The sequence below is a fragment of the Gossypium hirsutum genome, chromosome A01 (genome assembly GCF_007990345.1).
Source record: "Gossypium hirsutum isolate 1008001.06 chromosome A01, Gossypium_hirsutum_v2.1, whole genome shotgun sequence".
In the NCBI taxonomy this organism is placed as follows: domain Eukaryota; kingdom Viridiplantae; phylum Streptophyta; class Magnoliopsida; order Malvales; family Malvaceae; genus Gossypium; species Gossypium hirsutum.
This window is the reverse complement of record NC_053424.1, coordinates 40,583,002-40,594,272: the sequence shown is the minus strand read 5'-3', so window position 1 is coordinate 40,594,272 and position 11,271 is coordinate 40,583,002. Positions and strand designations below refer to the sequence as shown.

At 33.6% G+C, this 11,271-nt stretch overlaps 1 protein-coding gene across 3 annotated transcripts; it reads left to right on the top strand.

Moving 5' to 3' along the window:
- Window positions 1–1,178: 1,178 nt before the first annotated feature.
- On the top strand, window positions 1,179–9,237 carry LOC107962243 (F-box protein At1g78280). 3 transcript variants are annotated; one of them, XM_016898561.2, is made up of 16 exons: window positions 1,179–1,733; window positions 1,847–1,957; window positions 2,079–2,134; window positions 2,265–2,407; window positions 2,641–2,838; window positions 2,991–3,190; window positions 3,494–3,593; window positions 3,689–4,264; window positions 4,606–4,728; window positions 6,142–6,222; window positions 6,296–6,627; window positions 6,740–7,006; window positions 7,589–7,673; window positions 7,752–7,962; window positions 8,466–8,634; window positions 8,731–9,237. In XM_016898561.2, exons 1-16 carry the CDS (start codon window positions 1,582–1,584, stop codon window positions 8,894–8,896), a joined length of 2,970 nt encoding a protein of 989 aa, XP_016754050.1. In that variant the 5' UTR covers window positions 1,179–1,581; the 3' UTR covers window positions 8,897–9,237. The 3 variants fall into 3 exon arrangements, with proteins under 3 accessions (XP_016754050.1, XP_016754051.1, XP_040967409.1); XM_041111475.1 differs by lacking the exons at window positions 1,179–1,733; window positions 1,847–1,957 and having other exon boundaries at window positions 2,084–2,134; window positions 2,255–2,407; XM_016898562.2 differs by lacking the exons at window positions 7,589–7,673; window positions 7,752–7,962; window positions 8,466–8,634; window positions 8,731–9,237 and adding an exon at window positions 7,196–7,528 and having other exon boundaries at window positions 1,184–1,733.
- The last annotated feature ends 2,034 nt before the right edge of the window (window positions 9,238–11,271 follow it).

Sequence of the window (11,271 nt, the reverse complement as noted above, 5' to 3'; positions counted from 1 at the left end):
GCCTAAACACTCACTTATTGCATAGATGGATATTTTGAACAGGCTACCTATAAGAGATTGGTTAATTGCTTGTGGTTTTAACATTGATAGCAGTTGCCTTTAATGTTCCTCTGCTACTGAAAACAAGAGACTGCATCTTTTTTGAACGTGAGTTCGCCCGAGGGCTTTGGGGATTGATTTTGGTTCTCTACGGCATTACAAGATCTATTGGGACTTGGATTCAAGAGTTGAATTGGGCTATGAATTAATTGAAAGGTAAGTCTCTCATAGTTTGCATTCTCAAACTTGCATGGACTGCATTTATACATATCATTTGGTTTGAGCGGAATGGCAGACTCTTTGGCAAACCTTCTAATCTGGTGGAGGTCTTGCTTGCAAGAATTCAAGAAGTGCTGAGAGTTCGGCTGAATGGTAAACAGATTAATAAGATGTACACCATTAACAAACACCTTTGCTTGAATTGGGGCTTATCTAGTACATGAATGTATAGTTTTGTTGTATAGTTTCTTGTTGAGTGATGTTGTTCATGTAGCAGGTTTTTTTTTTCTTTTTGGTAATGAATTCTTCACTTATCAAAAAAAAAATTAAGTTTGATAGTTTTGTTGAATTCAATTCAACTCTAAATTCAAAAATAATAACATTTTCTTTATTTTCATCATTTGGACTGTTTTGGTTTAAGAAAACAGTGAAAATTTTATTTTACAGATAAATTTTGCGAGTGATATTATATAAATGATTTTACATTTTAAAAACATGCTTGTTGAAACAAGTTTATTTTTTATATATGAATAACGAAATCGTCAGTCTTTGTTTGGAGAACATTTTGTTTAAATTAAAGCTGATATTAGAGAAATGAAATTATTTAGAGCTTCGAGAAGTTTCAGTTGCAGAGATAATGGAGCGAAATTGGAAGATTAGGGGAGAGATGGAGTTAAATGTTTGTAATTGACTAGAAAAAAATTTATATGTAACAATGACATAAAAAAAAATGATAATATGTATTAATTTAATTGATTGAGCCCATATCCTATGTGATGGGAATGGTCCATTAGTTTAAACATATGGATGAGATAGTGTCTAAAAGTTGGACTTTTATACAATGATGTTTCGGAGTTAAGCCCATATAGAGGATATGGTTGTAACTTAGATACATCTCGTCTGGCCGATTGATTTGCCCTGCTGATTGTCTGCTAATGTTATTTGCTTGAGTCTCCCCCTTCTTTTTTTATTTTCGATGGTGGAAACCTGATTCAACTTAAGATTGTTCCTATTTCCTTAGTTTGTATCTTAGGGTTTTTCGACCTCTTGCACTCTCTGTTGTACTACCCATATTATTTATCTTGTGCGAGACATCTTTCTCTGCTTGTGACTTTTCTTCCAATGGAAGTTATAAATTTTAATTAATATATAGCATTGAAAGTCTTAGTAGACACGTGGCAACGCGCTCTGCGTTATTTCCAAGCAAAGTTGTTTAAAAGACGACGAAACAAATCTATATTACCTTTAATCTGTTTGCTTCGATCGATCCCCATATTCCCTCTGACCCCCCCCCCCCAAAATAAAAAAAACCTGAACTCATCAATGGAAAATTCTCATGAATCCCAGAGTTTGCATCTCAAAGACCGCCGCGTGGATGCCCTGGGCAACTTCAACCTCCTCCCCGACGAACTCATTTGTGCCATCTTAGATTACCTCACTCCTCTTGAAATAGCTCGTCTCGCTTGTGTCAGCAGGTTTTTGTTTTTCTTTGCTCTCTTTTTATTCTTAATTTTTCCAATTCCCATATTCTCGCTTTTTAATCTTCTTCTGTCTAATATATTTTCTTATTTTGAGTTTGCATTTTTAGTGTTATGTATATATTCTGCAATGAAGAGCCGCTTTGGATGAGCCTTTGCCTCAAGAAAGTCAACGGTCCACTTCCATACAAAGGCTCCTGGAAAAAGACGACGTTGCATTTGTATTTTCATCTTTGCAGCTGAAACTGAAACTTAAATTTCCTATTTTCTTTTTGCTTCAATTTTGTATTTTAGTATCTAATATCGCTGGCTTTTTATTTATTTATAATAATTTTAATGCAGAGAGAATTTGCCGAATAAATATATAGACTATTGCCGAAAACCATTGCAGTTTGATGGTAAATAGCCTCACGTTTTTGTTTTTATGAAAATAAATCCTTTCTTTATTTAAATGATGGCATTGATTTGAGTAATTGTTAACATATATATATTATATTTTTTTTTTGGGGGGGGGGGAGGGGGCTGCAGGATTTCACTCTTTCTTCTTATACAAAAGATTATATAGGTGCCATACTACATTAGACGGATTTTCTTTCGATGATGGAAATGTTGAAAGACAAAACGATTTATCAAAGGAACAGTTTGATCGCGAATATGATGGGAAAAAACCGGTATGCTACATATATTTTATGTTTGTTTTCAGTAAATTGTGTTGAACTCACTGCTTCTGTCAATGATTGCTATGGTATCCCCTACATATTTGTCCTTTGTTGAGTATTTAAAAGAAATCTGTTGCATTATATCTGTAAATGTTGCACTCTTCCTTAATGCCAGATTTTATGAGTTAAGCAGCTGGATAACAATTTCTGCTTTTTGGATGGGGTTCTTGCTAATTACATTCCAGGTTTTGCTCACTGGATTGGCCGAGTATTGGCCCGCAAGGACTAATTGGACAATTGACAAACTACTGCTCAAATATGGAGATACAGCATTTAAGATCTCTCAAAGAACTGCTGGAAAAATTTCAATGAAATTCAAGGATTATGTATCATACATGAACGAACAGCATGATGAGGATCCTCTTTATATTTTTGATCACAAGGTGAGCTTAGGGTAGTCATAACATTCATACATTTGTGTGCCTATTTATGTGCAAGTATGTGCTTGGCTTTTTTTTCCCTCTCCTTGGGGAGCATGATGGAATAGTGGCCTCTTTAGAAAAACCTCAAAGTATTATGATTGTTTGTCATGTAGTTTGGAGAATCTGCACCTGGGTTATTGGAAGATTACAATGTGGCCCAAATATTTCAAGAAGACTTCTTTGATGTTCTAGATAGAGATAGTCGACCACCATTCAGATGGCTTATCATTGGGCCAGAGAGGTCTGGTGCCTCTTGGCATGTTGATCCAGCACTTACCAGCGCCTGGAATACCCTTCTATGTGGTCTTAAAAGGTATTTTTGAGATGTTACCTCTGTATTTATAAAATGCTTCCATGTGGTGATTTTGGATTTCACATTTTGTGCCTCCTGCTTAATAACAGTGGAAGTCTGTTTGTGGAGCTCATTTAGGAATATCCAACAACTTCATTAAACTTTATCTTTTATTGATTTCATTTGACCTTATACTAGTGCTCTGGTTATTAGTCCATAAAGTGCCTGATAACTGAATTTGGCTGCATAAGGTTGTCTTTTTTGTTTCTTCACTATGGCTGAAAAGCTGATATCCAGGATGTCATTTGTCAATTTTTTGGGCAGGTGGGCGTTGTATCCTCCTGGAAGAGTTCCTTTGGGCGTTACAGTGCATGTAAATGATGAAGATGGTGATGTCAACATTGATACTCCATCATCATTACAGGTAATCTAAACTATGGTCCTTTGCTTGATCTCCTAGTTCTTATCACATTTCTTCGGATTACTTTTGTTGAATCTTTTTTTTCTTTTTGTGTACAGTGGTGGCTAGATTATTATCCACTTCTTGCTGATGAAGACAAGCCAATTGAGTGTACTCAGCTACCTGGGGAGACAATATTTGTTCCAAGCGGATGGTGGCACTGTGTCCTGAATTTGGAAACAACTGTTGCAGTGACACAAAATTTTGTAAATCCAAGGAACTTCGAATTTGTATGTCTAGATATGGCTCCAGGATTCCAACATAAAGGAGTTTGTCGTGTTGGATTACTTGCTGTTGATGGAGGCTGTTTAGTGAACATGGAGAAAAACATGTCCTGTGACAAAGACAATTTTAATAATTCAGACCTGACTAGGAAAGAGAAGCGGGTCAAAATTCTAAGATCCCAAGAGAGTGAAAATCATGAAGAAACAGCTAATGCTGCTTCTAGAAGATATAATTTATGGAAACATGGTTTTTCTTATGATATAAATTACTTGACCATGTTTTTGGATAGAGAAAAGGACCACTATACTTCTCCATGGAGCTCGGGCAATTGCATAGGGCCGCGAGAAATGAGGGAATGGCTTTCCAAGCTTTGGGTTGGAAAACCGGGAATGAGAGAGCTGATTTGGAAGGTATTTTACATTTTTAACAAAAGTGTCTTCATCCCACCAATCCAATCTATTTCTTTTACTTCAATTTCTCTTCCTATGCATGAGTTGCCTAAGAAAATTATAATAGGTCCCCATATGTTTTAAGAGAGATAAACTAGGCATATTCCGAAAAGGCTTTTCTCAGAAACAAATTTCAAATAGTTGAAAAAGAGAAATAGCAGATCATATAGGTTGTTTAGAAGATTTGCATGATCGTGAGCTTCTTTCCCTACATATTTGAATTATCATGGCTGGATGGCTTCTTCTCTCTGGTAAGTGCTTCTTCTATTATTATTATTTAATTTCTTCTCTAATTGCCTTAGGGAGCATGTCTTGCAATAAACGCAGACAAATGGTTGGAGTGCTTGGGGAAAATCTGCTCATTTCACAATTTGCCTTTTCCCAATGATGATGAGAAGCTTCCTGTGGGAACAGGCAGCAATCCTGTGAGTTCTTTTTTTTTTGTCATTTTTCGTTCCTCACTTAACTGCTGTTTTCTTTTAAATATTTGGAGTTTAACGGAACTGATTGTGAGAAATCATTTCAAGGTTACTACAGAACTTGTCATCATTACCTTGTGGGATAGGCATGATTTCCGCTAATGTCATAATCAATGGTGGAACCTACACACAAGGAAAAAAAAAAAAAAAAAACAGAGCATTTCCCTCGATGGCCCCCCAAAATTTTTTTAATATCCCTTGATACATGTATATTTATATACTAAATAAAATGAAATTGGCACCATCATCTAAACTCTTTATATATGTATATAACTTAAATTTATGCATTATACTAAAAGAAATTAAACATACATTGTTATTTATCTTTCCATTTTATCTCCAATCATTAATCACAAACTCTTCAAAATAATTGTTTTATCATAAATTTCAAATCACAATCATCATCTAATATCATAAATGTCAAGTCATGATCATCTAAACTTTAATTTCTCTAAATATTAGTTTTTTCTACTAGACTTAAACCAATAGTGTTGAAATGTCAAAAAATATTTTCCTAGCTTTGCTCTCTTGTACTTGTCTTTTATTTTCATTTCCAAATCCACAACTTTCGTTGAAAGTTTTAGAATCAATGTAAAAGTTTGTGTTGATTGATTCGTAAGCTGTCAAGAAGAAAAAGACTGTGGATTTGTTGGTGGTTGTTATTGGTTGATAATTCATTTTACTTCTATTATTATGGTTTCTTTTCTCTAAACATGTTTAATAAGTTCTAGATAAATTTCCCCCTCTTTTATATTCCTTTTATTGCTTATGTTACTCTATGATGAGGTGCTTTTGTTCTTTTCATGAAATGGGTATTTGCTAAATTATTGTTAAAAAAATATGCAACAAGATCTAAAGATTTGAGTTTCTTGCAAATAATATGGTTGTTAACATCAAAAGAAAGATTTCTAAGCGTTTTTTATACATTTATTTATGAATCAATAAAAGTTATAGTTTTATATGTTCATTGTTTTATTAGTATAGTACTTGTGTATATTTTCTTATATTGGTAAAACATGATAAGATGTCTTAATTAATTATATTATATAAACAATTTATAAATTTAGTCTTATGGTCAGCCCCCTCTAAACTCAATGCCAAGATCCACCAGCGGTCATAATACTCATTTCCATTGGACACATTTACTTTGACATAACTTCTCAGTACTTGATAAGGAGTCCTAAAGAATGACAAATGATTTCCATGTTTGATCTGAGTGCTTGCTGATATGAACTTTGATGTTAAAGGATCCGATCTCTATGTCAATTGTTTATGACTAACAGATTTTATAAATCAATCATTTTATTACCACAGATTTCTTTGTAGTTCTGATTGATTGTTCTAATTCTTATGCAACAGGTTTATGTCATGGATGAATATGTGGTTAAAATCTTTGTTGAAGGAGGACTGGAAGCTTCAATACTTGGTTTAGGCACTGAGGTAGGTGTATATGCTAATTTATATTCCATGGAATCTTTTAAATACTGTTAACTTTTTGTTTCTTTCTGTGAAGCTTGAATTCTACAACACTCTTTGTGAAGTTGATTCCCCTCTGAAAAAGTACATTCCTACTGTATTGGCTAGTGGGATTCTGCACTTGGAAAATAGATCTTTCGAAATTGATTCTTGGGATGGTAAAAAGGTTCCTGATGTGCTTGCAAAGTGCAATTTGATTCCAGAAACGGGAAAAGGTGACGTTTTCCCCTTTGGTATACGGAGCAAGAAACTGTTCGAATATAGAAAAGCTGGATTACCAGAATCTGGACCAGACAGTTCAGCTGGATCAAATAGTATCTGGCCTTATCTTATAACAAGGCGTTGCAAAGGAAAGATTTATGCTCAGTTGTAAGTATTCTTAATTTTACAATGTCTTACTTTGGATTTTAACTTCTAGAACAAGAGGTGGCAAAAGTAGAATTGGTGTAATTATTAATCTTCTATTTATTTCCTATTGCAGAAGAGATGAACTATCATGGGAAGATGTGCTTAACTTAGCTTCCTTTTTAGGAGAGCAACTGCAAAACCTTCATAGTTTACCCTATCCTTCCTTGGGAAATTCATCTCTTTCAGTTGTTGAACAGAAAAAAGAGTTTTCTTTTGCCAATGGCACGGACATCGACGTTGCCTGCAACGAGTTAGATATTCATATTCCAGCTGAATGGGAAATCTTCGTGAGAACTCTAAGCCAGAAGAAGAAGGATGTTTCCAGCCGCTTGAATAAATGGTATACTATCTAATTAGGGAATGAAGTTTGTTGATCAATTTTGACCCCTTTAGTGATTCTATTGAAAATATGTTTGAAAGAGATTTTCCTTCTATTTCTTTTCTCCTAGTTGCCATCAATGATCTCATGTTTATTTCATTGTGTCCGTACCCTGTATCTGTTCTCATTTGAAAACATTACATGTTTCAGTGTTCTTCAGAGTGATACCAACTGTGCTGACCTTGACCCATCATTTTATACTGCTATTCAGTTAAAAGCTTCTTTTTGCCGTGGTTAATCTTCGGTTTCTATGGAACTCATTGCCGCCTCTTGTATATAATGGGAGTTTTTTTTGTTGCCATTTTATTTTGGAATATTTCAAGATCAGTTATCTTAAAACTTCAAGTTTGGTATTCTGTTCTGCCATGTCATCATTCCATGATAGCGTTCCCATAGTATGCGATGGGCATAACACTTTCTCAGATAAAGATTTCTTCTTTTTTTTTTTTTTTTCTTTCCCTTTTTTTAAGCTTCTTTGTTTATTTACTTTCTCATAGCATTCAATTATTAGTTGCCTCTGAAATTCTACTGTCCGAATTGTAGGGGGGTGCCAGTTCCTGAAAAGCTGATGGAGAAAATTGATGGATACCTCCCTGATGATTTTCTGAAGCTGCTTTTTATATCTGAGGTGTTTCATAGTTCTACTATCTTTGTCTTTTTTCTCTTTTCCCTATCAGCTGTACCTGACGCTATTCATTATTAATAGCAAAATGGCATGAAAAGAGCTCTAAAGCCTTTGTCATGGATACACTCGGATATTATGGATGATAATGTTTACATGGAACCATGCTGTACATTTGGCTCAAATGAAATTGCCGCCTTGACGGATAACAGTTCAGTGAATGGGCATAATAATGGTGGAGAAGTGAAATCTTGGCGCCCTAATTACATCATTGATTTCAGCGATCTTTCTATAGGTCAGTGCATTTTCTTTTTCATTCCGTGTTGCTATAAATAACGCTGTTTTGGTTTATAAATCATTCATCTCCAAGCCATATGATATTGCTTATGAAATCTTCAAAACCTTATGATCTTGCTTATATCTATTTAACCTAAGCAACTTTCCTGTATTTTAGAACAAACTGAAGTTCATCTTTTTCTAGAAGACATGTTTTTCGTGGTTTACTTTGAAATTTCTCATGTTAAAAGGAGTAAACAATTGGAGTAGTGAAACAATGAGTAAATATGTTACTTTGACTCTATTTTTCTCGAAGAGCCTTGTCCAACATTCTCATCCGACTCATATCTTGACATGGCTATGGGGATAATGACCATCTAAAGAACTTCTAAATATGTGGAATACTTCAAAAAGTTTGAACATACTTGTGTCAGACGTATGCTTGTATCTAGCATAAATAGTTTTTACTTGTAAGTAGAGCAATTCAACATCCACCACCTTGAATTCAATTTCATTTTTCAGGCGATCCCCTATATGACGTGATACCAATACATTTAGATGTTTTTAGAGGCAATTCTTCCCTCCTTAAGAAGTTTCTACAAAGCTATAAACTTCCTTTGATGCAAAAAACACCAGAGAACAGATCAATCACTGCTAATGACAAGTTCGGACGACTTTCATACCAAGCTATGTAAGTAGTAACGAGTAGTTTCTTTCCTAGATGTTAAATTTGCCATGCTTGTCAGTTTCCAGTGGCAAAAATTCATCTGGTTATTTGTATTTGCAGGTGCTACTGTATTTTGCATAATGAGAATGTCTTGGGTGCTATATTTAGTCTATGGACTGAACTTCAAACAGCAGAAACATGGGAAGAAGTTGAGCAAATGGTTTGGGGAGAATTAAATAACTATCAAGGCGTTGCCTGTCATGTTACTCCCACTCCAAATTTATAACGGATCATGCACATACTTGTGTTTGACATTTAACATCGATACATAGATTTGATGGACATGATGTGCATATAAACCAATGATCAGTAAAAATATAATAGGAATCAGATTTAGGAATCAGATTGTATTTTTTTCTCTATTAAAAAAATAAGCAAATTAATTTCTGTACGTTAGATTTAGGAGAATTGATCATTTTGTTAAAAATTTTATTTATTTTTATTGTTAGAAACTGATTTATGCACACTAGCAAGCAGTATATGTAGCATATCATGTCATTAGTTATATCAGCTTGTAGTAGTATATATTGATAAAATTTTTAATAAAAAAGATTAATTTTGATCTAATGTATAATAATTAATTTGTCTATTTTTTAAGTAGAGAGTGAAAATACATTCTGACTTGTAGTATTCCAATTATTTTGATGATCTTTGGTTTTCCTTAAAGCTGATCTTCATACATATATATACACATGTATGTTAACCCTTTTTTATTGTGACATTACTTATAGCCAGATTGAGAAAGTTTGCTTATTGTTGAGTTCCTTGTATCTAAACTCTTATTTTTGTACCGTTAACTGATACATCCTCAAGTTAAGTTTTTGTTGTGCTGGTAGTTTTAAACAAACGCAAAATACAAGGATATGAAAGTTCGAGCAATCAGTACTTCCCACAATCACCAGCTGCGAATTAATAATTTAGGTAATTTGTGTATTTTTCATCTATAATATATTTTACTCTAATTGAGTTGGGGAGTTAACTGGAGATTAAATGAGTTAGATTTAAAAAGTATTTTTATTTTAAAAGTAACAAATTTTATTGCAAGGATATTTATGTTTTTCAATATTTTTATAATTTTTTAAATTTAGCAGATAAAATTAAAAAAATTATGAAATCAAGCTCAACATGGATAAATAGTTGAGAGAGATATTTTGAATGCGAATTTGATTATAGGTATTGATATTTATTTTCTATATTCACCCACAACATGAGTGACATTTTATTTAGAATAATACGGACTTCCGTAAAAAAAAGAGAGAAAAAAAGAGTATTCATTTAGAAGATATAAATTTAACCTCAAACTTTAAAAAAAAAGAATAATTAACCTGTTTTTTTTTCTATTTAATTTAGTAAGCACGATTTCAAAACCTTTCTTTAGGGGGACCGAAAACGTTCATCAAAATTACACCAAAACACCTCCTAATAAAGTATTCTACTTAAGAAATCACTTAAAAATCATGACTCATCCTCACACGTCATCATCTAAAATATACTAGCATATGATTATAGCAAATCACATTACAAGATAAAAACATGAAACAAAAATAGGTAAACTTATTCAAGATAAGGCCACTAATTAAACCTTATGGCCAACACCACATGCTCAAGGGACCATGCCAAAATAATTACACTTCAATACAAGACTTGCAAGTAGCAATGAAACTAACTTACATACAAAAAGACCCTGACTCCCTAATACATGCCACTAGAGTTATGAATTATATTTAAATTAGTTTCTTACTTTTCTAGCCCCACAATGGTGTGATGTCCCAAGGGATGAGTGAAGCCTCAAAAACATCACACAAAACCTACACGCAAGGAAAATAGTGCATAAATATAAAGATCAATAAATTCAAATGAAAATTCATTATGCTTACCTTGTTCATCCATGAATTTGCCAACATGTAAAGTCAAGCATTTTAACAAGCGTATCGTAAGAAAATTTTGGCATTAAAATACATTTAATAACAAGTATTTGGCATTAAAATAACATCATGTCACTAGATAAAAGTTCTTCTTACTCAATTTATATGAGATATTAGCATATAACATTCAATATATCATAACCGATTTCATTTTGTTATTTAAGTCATAGCCCTTAATAAGCTTAGAAAACTAGGGTTAGTCTACAAACATCAAGGCACAATCAAGTGAGCATGGACGTGATGGGATAACTCTACCTCAATGCCTTATTATAAGGTCGAAAGCCAAACAACTCAAGTCGATATTGAACGTGGTTCTACAAGAGTTCATGACGAAGGCCTTACAAGCTTATGCAAGGGAGAAAGAAGATCAAGACTCACTTTCTTGCTTTCAAGGAAATCAAGAAACCAAATTTTGGCTCAATTATGTCATATATGAAGATTTGAGAGTTCACGAAAATCAAGATTCCAAATCTTGAAATTCTCGGTCCAAGAAACAAATATTGGAGTTGGAACAAAATGGATCACACTGACAAGCTTAAACGAGCCCAATCTTGCAACTAACGGATCAAGCATTCTAATTCTTGAAGACTAGCCTATGGGGACATCCTCAAGCCCGTATTAAAGTTCTAATAAGCATTTAGTTGAAAATTTGGCCAAACATTGTGAAAGTGGCCCA